Source organism: Falco rusticolus, chromosome 6 (genome assembly GCF_015220075.1).
Source record: "Falco rusticolus isolate bFalRus1 chromosome 6, bFalRus1.pri, whole genome shotgun sequence".
NCBI classification, from domain to species: Eukaryota; Metazoa; Chordata; class Aves; order Falconiformes; family Falconidae; genus Falco; species Falco rusticolus.
Window position 1 is genome coordinate 70977002 of NC_051192.1, and position 13581 is coordinate 70990582.

A 13581-nucleotide genomic window follows, 5' to 3' on the forward strand; every position below is an offset into this window, starting at 1 on the left:
GGTCATGCAGGAAATAACATTCCCCAGACCCGAGCTCCCTGTCATAATGCTGTCCATGTTGTCCATTTCATATAATCTGTTCTATGATGGGTCCCTATATTCCAGGATTTACCATAAAGCAAATTAATAAATCACACTATACATGTATCACTGCCTAATAAACTTTCATTTAAATAATAAGTATAATAATAAATATCCGAGAAAAAAAAAATGAGGGGAAGAGCTAAATGACAAGAGTAAGGCTTGATTTAAAAAAATAGAATAGTCCTGACTGAAACCCTGAGTAAATGCTGTCATACTTTTTCATATGTAGCTTTTTTCTGAGATGGTCCTCAGTGGCACTGTTGGAGAGTGTGTCAATGAAATATCAGAATGATCTCCATTGGCTGCCTATACTGTCCTCTGCTGCATGGCTCTCCCTCACCTGAGACAGTCTGTCACCATAAAAACTTACTTTTTCACAGTGGGCAGTACATTATCTTTCTAGCATCAAAGAGTAGTTTCTATTTTTAATTGATTTTTTCCCCTCAGGGGACCTGATCCTCACACACATCGCTCTTTTGGGATAGTACCTAGACAACAGCAGTGTGACTAAAGTAGAACTGAGAAGCGAACTGCTGTTGAGAGTCACGCAAAATGCTTCTGCTTTACAAAACTGTATCTGAAATTACCAGTGCTATGTGACTGTGCAGGGCTGACCCTGGCTGGACACCAGATGCCCACAAAAACCGCTCTATCACTCCCCTCAGCTGGGCAGGGAAGAGAAAATATAACAAAAGTTTCATGGGCTGAAAAAAAGACAGGGACAGATCACTCAACAATTACCACTGTGGGCAAAATAGACTTGGCTAGGGGAAATTAATTTAATTTATTACCAATCAAACCAGTGATGACAAATAAAGTCAGATCTTACCAACACCTTCCTCCATTCTTCCTAGGCTTAACTTCACTCCTAATTTGCTCTCCCTCCTCCCCCTCAGCAGTGCAGGGGGACAGGCAATGGGGGCTGCCATCAGTCCGTCACATGCCGTCTCTGCTGCTCCTTCCTCCTCAAGGGGAGGCTCCTCACATTCCTCCCCTGCTCCAGCATGGGGTCCCTCCCACAGGAGGCAGTCCTCCATGAACTTCTCCAGTGTGAGCCCTTCCCACAGGCTGCAGTTCTTTACACACTGCTCCAGTGTGGTCCCTTCCATTGGGTGCAGCCCTTTAGGCACAGGCTGCTCCAGCGTGGGTCCTCCACAGGGTCACAAATACTGCCAGCAAACCTGCTCCAGCCTGGGCTCCTCTGTCCACAGGTCCTGCCAGGATTCTGCTCCACCATGGGCTTCCCATGGGGTCACAGCCTCTTTTGGGCATCCACCTGCTCCGGCATGGGATCCTCCACAGACTGCAGGAGGATATCTGCTCCGCCATGGACCTCCACGGACTGCAGGGGGACAGCCTGCCTCATCATGGTCTTCACCATGGGCTGCAGGGGAATCTCTGCTCCACCGCCTGGAGCATCTCCCACCCCTCTTTCTGCACTGGCCCTGGTGTCCACAGAGTTGTTGCTCTCACATATTCTCATTCCTCTCTCCATCTGGCTATTGGTGTTGGACAGGTGTTTACTTTTCCCTTTCTTAAATATGTTATCCCAGAGACACTACCACCATCACTGGTGGGCTCGGCCTTGGCCATTGGTGGCTCCATCTTGGAGCCAGCTGGCATTGGCTCTGCTGGACATGGGGGAAGCTTCTGGCAGCTTCTCACAGAAGTCACACCTGCAGCCCCCGCCCCGAACCTTGCCACGCAAACCCAATACCGTGACAAAGCCCATTCAAAACATTTGCACAGATCTATCCATCCTGCAAACATGGTCTTCAGAGCAATGTACAATTATATCAAAAGGAATCTGGTGCCTGTCCTACAGTGGTAAAACTGGGTAGATATTTTTTTCCCACCAGAGCCTGCCTCACCGCTTACAAACGGCCTGTTTCCCAGAAAGAAAAATGGAGCCTCAAGGAATTGCAATTAGTTACCATCAATGTGGGATAAATGTAAAAATGATGAATACTCATAGAGGAAAAAAAGAGGAGGTGGAACTGATTGTTCTTAATTCTGGGCAGGACAGCAGCCTCCATTATGCAATACAGCCAGTAGTCTATGAGTTGGCATCACTCCAAATTCTGATTTGCTGCTGCATTTAATGTTTACTTTGTAATCACAAACATTTTGTTCCACAGTACCTCAGATCCAGGTTTGTTGTTGGGGTTTTTTTCATACACAGAATTACTTAAGTACAACAGTTGTAAAGAAAAACAAACCACAACTTCCCTTGAGGAATCTCTCCTTTCTAAAAAATAACACAGCTGTAAATTTGGAAACTTTGTTTAATTCAGATACGACCTGGGAAATAACAGTAGTAAATGTTGAATATTGTTGTCTATCCATTCTATCTAAGGCACTATATTGCATTCAGATTATGATGGTTCTCAAGTGTAGAAGTACGTACAGTACAAATTCCTTGATGTTCAAAAGTGCTGAGATCTGCAGCTTTCTCTTATGACAGTGGGAACTACAAATGCAGGCTCTTGACAATAAACAGTACCTTCTGCCCCCTTCCCAGCATCCTTGAACTTGACACTAAAACTTGTTTTGCAGGTAGAATGAGCTCAGACAGACACTTTTATTGTTCAACATGTACATGCTGTTTTATTCAATAAATGGATCTCCTCTTCCATCAGATATTTTGGAAAAAGAAGGCTGTTTTTCATGCTGAATGTCTATGATCTGATGCCTTGTAACTGTATTCCATCCACAAGTCTGTTTCTTTATCAAATATTCATACAAATACCACTTCTTTACCTTAACACTGTTTGTGGATAACATCGAGATGCATCACCAGTAAAGTGAACTTTTAAAATCAGTAGGGAAATAATAAGAATTAAAGATTTCTCTGCAATGTGAAATATTCAGGAGCCATCCTCTGGTCCTTACTCAGTCAACTCCTGCTCTGAAGGAAAGTGGATAGAAAGGCTTGACAAAAACCCAGTTGTGCTCGTAGAGGTTGAAATTATCATGATCCAAACTAGGCTGACAATAAAATGGCTACTACTTTAAAGAAGATGTATGAGGCTAACTGAAAGGGGACTCCAGCTCAGTCACCTTACCCAGTATACAGAAATTATAGATCTGGACTTACCATTTCTAGTAACAGGACCTCAGATTAAAGGACACAACAAGAATCAACACTAAAAAAAAAATAATCAATTAGGTATCTCTGTTTAAAGAGGACTAATAATTTGAGTGTATATATATAAAAGGAAAACTGAATTCACTTTGACAAAACAAATTCTCAATTCTCCTTCTTGTGTGATATGACTCATCTCAAATCCATTGCAAAGCGGTAAACAAACCACACCAACTCAGTAGCCATCATCTGCCAGGAACATTTTAAAAAGAAAACCATTACTGAGCTACTTTTCTTGTCTTCTATACAGAGAAACATTTTCCCAGCAGAAACAGCACTTCACGTTATCTTCTTTTTGTTTACCATGTTTGCCTCACTGCTAACAGCAACCTAAGAAATACCTCCTAAAGCCAGTAATTTATTTCTTAAGAATTAGACTGAAGTAGTTTGGACTAGTTTTAGGTATTTTTCAAAACAATCCATTTAAAACAAATCAAGAGAGTGAAGTTCAGTTCAGTTGGTAATAACATGGTATATGGGACATATCTTGGACAATAATTTAAATATGTGGACAACAGCCTTTTGACTTTATTCCTCATTCAGTGAAGCAATTCTTTAACTTGAAAGGTTACAAAAATAAAATAATTAGTCCTTCTTTGTTCTACCATCCTTCTGTAATCTAATTTCCTCAAAATAGCTGGAAGATAAAATATTGTTGTGAAGATCAAAATGACAGCTATAAGCTGGCCTCTCCACTCCTCATTATCCATTACTGTTTTTATGATGACTATTTATTATTATCATATAGTTAATAAATGAAATCTAAATCACTTATAATGTATCTGAAGTCAGCTTCTCTGCTGGTGTAAATCACCAGAGATGAATGAAGAGGGTTTCATGATGTTATGTTTTTTGCAATAGTTCTTGTGTGTATATTTTAAAATCTTTTGGGTCAGGCCCCTCACTGTGTTAAATTATACTAAATTGAAAAAAAGAGAGCAACTTCAATTTCCAAAATATTCCCTGATTCATTGCTTTAAAAAAATTACTTCAGAGCTTCTCAAGAGTTGACAGGAAAAATCTAAATTGTCATGGCAACATGAGTTGAAGAAATCCTTCTTTGTTGTTTGCGTAGATCATCTCCATGCCATCACTCTGTTTATTAAATGATGCTAAAGAAAGCAATTAATGGTTAATTTCTCCTCAGAACCAAATAAATAATATAACTAGTGAAAGCCAGGGCAGTGAGATATGCTTCAGATAGGTCAGACACTTTGAGGCATCATATATCTTCAATATAAATGACACCAAGCTGTGTGATGCAGTCAATGTGCTGGAGGGAAGGGACACCTCCATGGGGCCCTTGACAGGCTTGAGGTGGGCCCATGCGAACTTCATGAAGTTCAGCAAGGTCAAGTGCCAGGTCCTCCACGTGGATCAGGGCAATCCCAAGCACAAATACAGGCTGGGTGGAGAATGAATTGAAAGCAGCCCTGAGGAGGACTTGGGGAGCTGGGGAATTAGAAGCTCCGCATGACCCAGCAATGTGTGCGTGCAGCCCAGAAAGCCAACCATTTATTTAATTTCTCAAGAGAGATGTTTAGAAATGCATCGGGTCACCAAACATGATATTGGCTGTTGCTTGATTGTACTGAGGTTCTAAAAGTGAGTTATAAAACAGCTTCTGCCCCTGCCCCCCCCCAAAAAAAACCCCCAAACAAACAAAAAAACAAAACCCCAAAAACCCAACTTGGTATGACTCTATCTATGTATTATAAGAAACATCAGTGGGATACCAGTAGAGAATCTGGCTGCTGGGGCAAAGCTAAAATAGTGTACTTAGTTACTTGGAAGCAGGCAGATTCTGCATTGATATCCCACAGACATTAGTGAGAACAGTATGATTTGTCATGACCATTTGTTTCACAACTAGAGGCGTGTAAAATTAGTCTAAAAATAAGTTAAACCACTTTGCCTTTTTTTTCTTAATCAAAATGGCCTTTTCAAAAACTGCACTCTTGTGCAATAAGCATCACTCTCTCTTTTTTTCTTACCCTCACAGTCACCTATGTTTTTTTTCCTCAGCTTCAGGGCAAGGCGGGTTTCATGAGCTCACATGTATTCCTGTGATATCTAGCTGCTTGCTTCCCAGCATTAGCTGCTTGCTGACAAAATCACTTCCCTGTTCCTTGCACATCCAGCTGTATTGGACATGGGCAGTCTGATGTGGATCCCAGGCTACATGGTGCGTGTTATACACACCATGAGTTCAAACTGAACCCTGATGCACTCATACAAGGCAAGTTCTAGCTTAAGCACGATGCCCGAAGCCAAGCCTAAGCTCTCGTTGATGTATTTTGGATACACTCAGCAAAGTGAGCCAAGCTCCTCCATCCATTTCAGCAGCACAAATTGCAAGCACAGTGGAAATGCTTTAAATCCAAGCTATAGCTGGGCCACCATTTAAAAAAGAAAATATTCTGGCTGTGGTCCTCAGTGTGTTTAGGTCCAGCCTTCAACCTGAGCTTCAGATACGGAGCAATGCTGGCGGCACTTTTTTTCCCAGTGCACTGTACATTGCTGGTGATTCAGCACCAGTGTAAGCAAAACGTAAATTTGAGTATTTGTGTTCTCTTGGTTTTGTCCGTGAACACCATATGGCAAGTAACACAGGCCAAAGGAAGTAAAAAATTATTTATGAAGTATTACATCATGGCTACATTTTATCTGCAAATCATAGGGTGAGGAAAAGATATATCCCCAGATCCCTCTGGCAAGTGTCAATGGTTTGCTGCAATCAACAGAATTGTAAGAACATTTTAATTCAAAAAACCCTCCAATATAGGTTTAGAAATGGCTCGCTAATAAGAAAGACAAGGAAAACTTTCAGACAAGAAATAAGAAAAACTTCATGTTTGGCAAAATTGCATGGAAAAGTCATTGCCTTGAAATTGAGAATAAGGCATGAAGCAAGTGCTGCAAAATGTAATTTTAAAATGCTGACCATATTTTATGCAAGTTTGCAAAACAGTGCACACAAAGTTTTATTCATTATTATTTATTCAGCTCTGTGTCAGCTGCACTGCTGCAAATGTTTCTTTTGGAAAACCACTGTACAACGGAGGCATGAATACAGAACGTGATTCTGTACTTCAGTATCCATGGGATACTGTAAGAGACATAAAATATCTGAAGAATAAAATGATACTAGGTTTCTCTGTATATTGTCCTTCACAATTTCTTTAAGGAAAAAGACCCCAGGAAGCAAGGTAGAGGTCAGATAAAACCATGCTTGGAGATATCAGAGATAGTGATTAAAACCAAATTACTTCCATAAATAGATGTATATTTTATTATTATCAAGGTTGATTGCTCAGACTCATCCAGTTTTCCTTTTTTTTATTTCCAGTCATACTTGGACGTAAACATTTTTAGAAGTTCTCAGCCACAACAGCTCATATTAAAAAGGGTCTGGCTCCACAATTCAGCTGCAGTACCTACCATGCCTGCCTTATTCAGAGCGGCAATGTTTTCAAAACTGGTGAATCCAGCTACCGCTGGAATCAATAGAAATTTCAGTTTCCACTGCAGCAGAACAGGGTCCTCATAAGTGCCCAAAGTTACCTTTTATTTGACAGTGATGAGACAAAAAATGAAGTTGAAAGAATTAGAATCACTATTTCAGAATATGCATGAATTTATTGTTAAAATGTATAATTTAATAATTATAAAATGGTAACAAATGGGGATTAATTTTTGTGCTGGAAATTAAAGCATTACTGTAATTGCAAGAAATTGTGGTTTGTTTTTTTTTTTGCTTATCTTTTCCTAAATGCAAATCATTGATTATATTCTGATTAATCAAGAGGAATTCTGGTTAATCATCAGCAATATAACAGTGATTAAATCTTGCTCTGACCTTTTAATTGAATGTGCCCTCCAGGTAAAAATGGCAAGAAACTCTCCTCGTTTTCTCTCCCTCCTTTTTTTTTTTTATAAGTAAGAAATGCAGAAAAAAAATTATTCTCTCTGAGCAAGTAAGACTTGTTATTGGCAATAAGATGCATTATTACTCCTGTAAGAGTTTTCAGCGCATGCATGCCTCCATTTACCGTTCAATTACTAAATGCAGGCAACTGATAAATGTTGCCTTTGTGTGTCAATGTAACACTAGCAATAATACAAGTAATTTGTTTAAGCAGTTATTCTGTTGAGAAATTCTTATAACAAATAGGGTGTAGATTTTCTTAAATGCAATAGAAATGTCATATAGTGGAGTGAAGCCTTTCATCCAGCCAGAACAAAGTTGGGTGAGGACAAAGTAAGACCTCACAGCTCTCCTCAGGTATTAATGGCATTTTCCCCTATTTCAAAAGTTACTGATTGATAAAAATGGTTTAAAGGAAATTGCAACTGATGTAGAAAAGTAAAACATCTAAGTAAAGTGATTCATACACATTAGGAGAATTTCCATATGATTCCTATTCTTTGTTCACTGCAGAAACTGGAAGAATGTCCAATTTAGCTCAGTCTAATCTGGCTGATCTTGCAGCCATATGGAGAACTAGAGGCCAGCTTCTCATTCGGTGTCCCTGATTTAGATCTGGTTGTATGCTCGAGTTTTATTAGAGATCCCATCTCATACTTACATGCCTGCTGCAGTGGCCCGTACAGATGAGCCATCAGGTCCCCTCCTGCCAGGCAGCCCTGCTGGCCATGGGCTGCCTGGCACCATCTCTGCCGACACTCAAAGCGCTTTACCAGAATAATGTCACCTTGGTCAAAGAGACAGGAGAACTCAATGCAGATTTGACCTAAATGGAATTACATCTTCTCTTTAAAGTCATTGGAGGTTTTATACAGTCACACTATTAAGCAGCTTCTTCCCTGAGGAAAGGTTGCGAGAGGAAGTTTAATGTGCCAGTATACAGATTACATGTCTTGAAAAAGCTGAAAACGGTGGTCCCTAAGGCTCTTCAGCCTTTCCAGAGAGCAGTGGTAGATCCTGAATGCGTTGGTTTCTGTTTAAAATATTTACAGTTTCAGATTGTTGCTAATTAGGTGGGGGCACAGTTTTCATGTATGTAAATGCTATTGAGGCCCAACTCCCATAGGTGGCTTTTTAAAACTTGTGTGTGTCAATGCATACATAATAATACTACCACACAATAAGTAATAATAAGATGAAGAGCTAGATTACATATTTGTGTAGAAAAAGCAGTCTGCAGGGGAAAAAAAATACGACACATACCACCCTCCCCCCCCCGCAAAAGCCCCCATGCCTTATCAAACTCATACTTGTCTGTAGAAAGGGACATGGGAGTGACAGTCAGTAAAATAAACAGAAAACAATCTGCAGAATGGCTCCTGTATATACAGATTACAGATGGTGCTGAAGTGCCCTCACAAATTCCAATACATCCTGAAGTTCATGTGTGCTCACGCCTCCATGTGCTTGTATACCATCTCCAGCTCCTCACACAAGTATCTTGTTCCACACACACCAGAGAAACTGATAGCCTTGAACTGGCTGACAGTGGAAATTCAAATCTCATCTATGAGTTCAAAGGTGTAAAACAAGTGTTTGGGCAACCGTTGCTGAACTGATATGTTCTCCACTACATTGTATTCAAATTGACCATATTTCCTATTCCTATACAGATTTAAGGACTTTATATACATATCTTGATGGAAAATCGCAAAAGACAGATCTTACAAAAAAGTACATGCATTTTTACATTAAAATATTAGGTGGTCAGAGCTGCCTATTGTCTTTTCTGTCTTCCTATGGCCAGTTCCTCACTGGGCTGGGGGATGGAGAACACATCCATCAAATACTTGGTTTTGTAGCTGGGTATTCAACACTGAGCTCTGATGCTCTTTTAAAAAATCCTTTTTTCAGTTCATTTTCCTAGAATTGCTTTAGTCTTCTTTGGAAGAGAATAGAGCCTCTCCAGAGAGACCAGCTTCACAGTTTGAGAAACACTGCTTTGGAGGGGGAAAATACATGACTTTAAAAGAGACAAACACTCTCAGTCCGGCAGGAGTAGGCCTTAAACATAGCGGTAACTTTCTGTGATGTAGTCATAGCAATTATTTTGACAAAATGATAGCAGCAAACAGAGGGTACATAAAATGGTTGGGGGTTTATTTCTTTTCTCTTTTCTTTTCTTTTCTTTTCTTTTCTTTTTTAAACAAAATCCTAAGCTGTAGATACGGGAGTCCTTTAACGGTCTGAATTCAATTTAAGAACAGAAATATTTTCCCTTTGCTGTTTCCATTAATCTGAATGATACCTCTGTGTATAAGCCTGCTTATGTACAGCTTGTTTGAGGCAATGAGGTGGCAGTGAAGGTGTCGTATTTGGTTATCTGAACAAGTGCAGGAAATGATCTTGAAAACATGTACTGGGACAATTTTAAGTATTAGGCAATATGTATTCCTACATTGAAAATAGGCTGTCCACAGACCTCAGGTCATAGCAGAAAGATATTTTAATCTTTTATCTTGAATTTGAGTCGGAGTTCTGTCTAGATCTACCATTTGTTCCCTAGCAGCATGAATTTTTGCAGAAATGATACTGACGTGGTTTGTATTTCAAGCAAATCAATAGTTTTTTATGTTTGCTTTTGCTAGGATATAACCTATCAGAATTAGCAAATGACTCTATAAAGAAGCCCATCTTAACATGCAGAGCTGAACACTGTGCTGCCTGTCTTGTTGAAGCATAACTGGTATGATATGGTAGTTTCTGGGAAAGTGGTTCCTTTAAATGACTCCATGCTAATTTCCCTTGATGCTTAAAGCATAATGGACAGGGAAGAATCCCCCAAATGTTTTCTAAAACACTCAGGTGCATCAGTCAGACAAGATGAGTCCAAAGAAATCTATAGAACTGCACCTCAAGTCTACCACAATGAACAATGATGTATGTTCATTTTTATCCTTTCTTGTCCTTTTAAAAAGTTACAGAAAATTGCACAGCAACAAAGGGTTTCCATTTCATTTCATAACAAGGAACAATGTGGAAAGCAGCCTACTTCTTATTTTACTGAAAGAGCTGGGAACGCCTGTGGCAACACCTCCAGAAATTCAGCACTTTTTTTTTTTTCCTCTCTCCCCCTCATAAAACCCCCAAACCAACCAAACCCCGGGTGAATTCCCATTTACAGTGACTACCAAATGATTTGACTGCCGAGGGGCTAGTAATATAGAGTTCTGGGGATCTATTAATTAAAATTTTACATGCTCCCAAAAGCCTAGGCTCTTCATGTTACTAAGAAAGGAGTTCTTTCACTCTCTAAACTAGAAATGTAATTTCAGCCTCGGGATTACATTTGACTAAATATAGATAGCTGTGCCCGATTGCCTGGGAAGGTAAATGGGAAAGAATTATGTCAAATGTCCCCGCTGGTTCCCCTTCTACCTGTTGTTTGACTTCAATATTAAGTCAGTTTGTAGCCTTTTAAGTAGGTGTGTTGCTGCTCCACATTAAGAGAGGTATAATTACATTCTGCAGAGCAGCATTAGAGGCAGTGCCCAAATGTTCCTGGCAAAGCCTTTGTATGTAAGCAAAACACGTCGAATCTCCGTTGAATAACCATGATCCAGCCTCCAGCTTTTCATATGTGCTGTCAGCCATGAAAAGAAAACACTTAAATGTCAAACGACAGAACCAGCTACAGTGTATTTAATAAATGAGTCGCGGCTGTCGGCCCGCCCCGGGAGCCGGCGCGGCCGCGGCCGCAGCTCGTCCCGGGGCGGCCGGGCCCCCGTGTTCGCCGCCCGCCCGGCCCCTGCCCGGGGCTCCGCCACCCTGCCCGGGGCTCGGCCGCCCGGCCGTTCGGCTCCTGCCCGGGGCAGCGCTGGGGCGCCCCGCAGGTGTGCGGGCTGACAGCGGCTGCCCAGCCCCGCGCGGGCAGGGACCGAAGCACCGGGGCGGGGGGCGATGCTGGAAGTTTGGGCAGGGCGGCCGCGCCGAGGAGCCCCCGCCGGCTCCGGGCTGCATGTGCCACCGAGCACAGCCCCGTCCCCAGGAGCCGCCCGCCGCACGGCCCCCCGGAGCCGGGCGCCTCGCCTCCCCCCGCGCTCCCTTCCCCACGGAGACAGCGCGACCGGGCGCAGCCGGCGGCGTTGCCGAGCGAGCCTAGGCAGCGGCAGGATCCGGGCAGAGCAGCGGAATCACCGGGCTGGCGCGGAGCCGCTGCCGCTCCTCCAGACCGGGCAAAGCCCCCGCCCGGCTGCCGGCGGACCGGGCTGGCCTTGCGCCGCCTCCCCCTGCGGACGGCAGGGCCGGGGGCTACCGGAGGGCGGGCGCCCTGCATTGCCGCCCAGGCGGCGAAGGAGCCCGGCCGCGGGCGCCCGCAGGATGGGGAAGGCTCCGGCCTCGCCCGCCGGCCCGGGCCGCGGTCGGCTCCCCCGCTCCTACCACCCCCGCACCGAAAAAAGCGGTGAGAAAAAGAAAATGGTGGGAACGATGTAAAGCGCCTCGGAAGGGTTAAGGGAGCCTCAGACAGCACAGACCGCAAGGAGAACCGTCCTCCCGGAGGCAGGCAGAAACAGCCGGGAGCGAGGTGGGAGAAGGCAGCGGCTGTAACGGGGACAGGTGCCTAGCTGCGAGCAGCCTCCTTTTCTTTCTCTCTCCCTCTGCCCCCCCCCCCCCCATACACACTCGCCTCCCTCCCTCCCTCCCTCATTCCCTCCCTCCCTCTCTCGTCTCCCTCTCTCTCTCTCCCACAGCATGAAAAAGCGCAGGGCTAATGAGAGGCGAAGTGAATAATGGGGAAGTTGTTGTCTCCAGCGATGAGGCAAGTGATGGGGCTGAGGCCAGCACTGAAGTTGTGTAACCCAATTCTCCACCGTCAGCCCCCTCGTTTCTCCTCCCTCCCCCCACTGATTTTAAGGAGAACCCCAGCTGGGGGTGGGAGACGCTCCCCACCGCACGCCCAGCAGAAAGGGGCCCTCTTCCCCCCCGGCACGGGCAGGCGGCTGGCGGAGGGGTCCCCGGCGCCGCATCCCCGCCTTCGCGTAACTTGCGGGGAGCGGAGCCGGCTGAAGGCAGGCGGGGGCGGCTCTCCGCGGCCACCCACTCTGCGCTCCCCCCGAGCACGGCAAAAGCCGGGGAGGCGGGAGGAGGGGAGAGCCAAACTTGCCAGCCCGGGGACTGTCCCTCGCACGGCAGCGAGCGCCGTTCGTGCGTGCGCGGAGAGCGAAGTGTTCCCAAACTCCGGCGCTGCCCAGGCTGGCTGGATGCGCACGGCTCCCCCCGCGGCGCCGCAGCCGCTACTGCCCAACTCCTGGGGGCTGGCTTCTCCCGGGGGAAGTGGCCGGCCGGGAACCGAGCCCTCGGGGAGCGCCGGCGGAGCCGGTAGGAGGCAGGGAGAAGGGAGACTGGGCTCGGGGAGCCTGCTGTTTCCCGACGCAGAAACGAAGCGAGGGGGAGAGCTCAGCCGAGCGTTAGCGGTTTAGCTGAGGGGGGGAAATCAGTGCCATTACCACTGCCTACACGAATCCGGTGCAAGAAACCCAAATCTTACCCTGAGCTGCAGTGAGGAGCCCCGCGCAGAAAACCAGCAGAGACTTGAATTTCCTCCACGCAGTCATGTCTGCAGTTATTCCACACACACACACACTCACACAAAACCCCCGGCGGCTCTTCTCGGCTGCGACCGTGTCCTCCGAGCGGCAGCGGGGCTAAGGACAGCGCCAAATAACCACCACAGGGCGAGGAGAGGCGGAGAGGAGCGCTCCGGGTCCCGAGCGCCGCGCAGCGCCCGACGCCTCCTGCAGGACTGCGCGGGCGGCTCGCTCCGCTCTGCTCATAGCATCAGTCCCGCGCCGCGGCGGGGCTGCGCCGCTCAGCGCCCGCGGAGCCCCGGCGCCGCCGGCCCGCCGCCCGCCCAGGGGAGGGGAGGGCGGGGAGGGAGGGGAGGCGCGCCCGGTGCCGCGGGCAGCGCAGCATCCACGGCCGCCGGCGGGGAGAGCCGAGCAGCGGCGGCAGCAGGAGAGGGATGCGGGGAGTGCGAGGAAGAGGAGGAGGAGGAGGAGGAGGAGGAGGAGGAGGAGGCGGAGGAGGTGGGGAGAGGGAGGGAGGGATCGCGGCGAGAGCAGCGCAGGCAGCGCAGCGGAGCGGCTGCCAGCCACACGAGAAGCCGCCGCCGGACTCAACCATCCCTTCCCACGGAGAGGGGAAGGGGCCGGCGCTGCGCAGCCGGCGCACGCCAAGCCCCAGCCGCCCCGCTCCGCCGGCCGGCCCCGCACGGCCCCCTCGCCCCGGCCGCGCCCCCACCCCCCGCCACGGCCGCGGCCCCGGTCGGCTGCCACCGCCCCCCGAAAGCGCCCGCGGGGAGAAGGCTTTCCCTCGGCCCGGCGCCCCCCCGGCGCGGGGACGGGTGGCGGCCGCAGGGCGACAC

At 46.5% G+C, this 13581-nt stretch overlaps 1 protein-coding gene across 1 annotated transcript in view; it reads right to left on the bottom strand.

Moving 5' to 3' along the window:
- The window catches only part of CSMD1 (CUB and Sushi multiple domains 1), a 1210601-nt gene extending 1197443 nt beyond the window's left edge, over positions 1-13158 (bottom strand). Inside the window, exon 1 of the mRNA XM_037392820.1 lies at positions 12706-13158. Within this exon, the coding sequence (XP_037248717.1) occupies positions 12706-12772 (67 nt within the window). The 5' untranslated portion in view covers positions 12773-13158. The remainder of the gene's footprint in view (positions 1-12705) is intronic.
- Between the last annotated feature and the right edge of the window lie 423 nt (positions 13159-13581).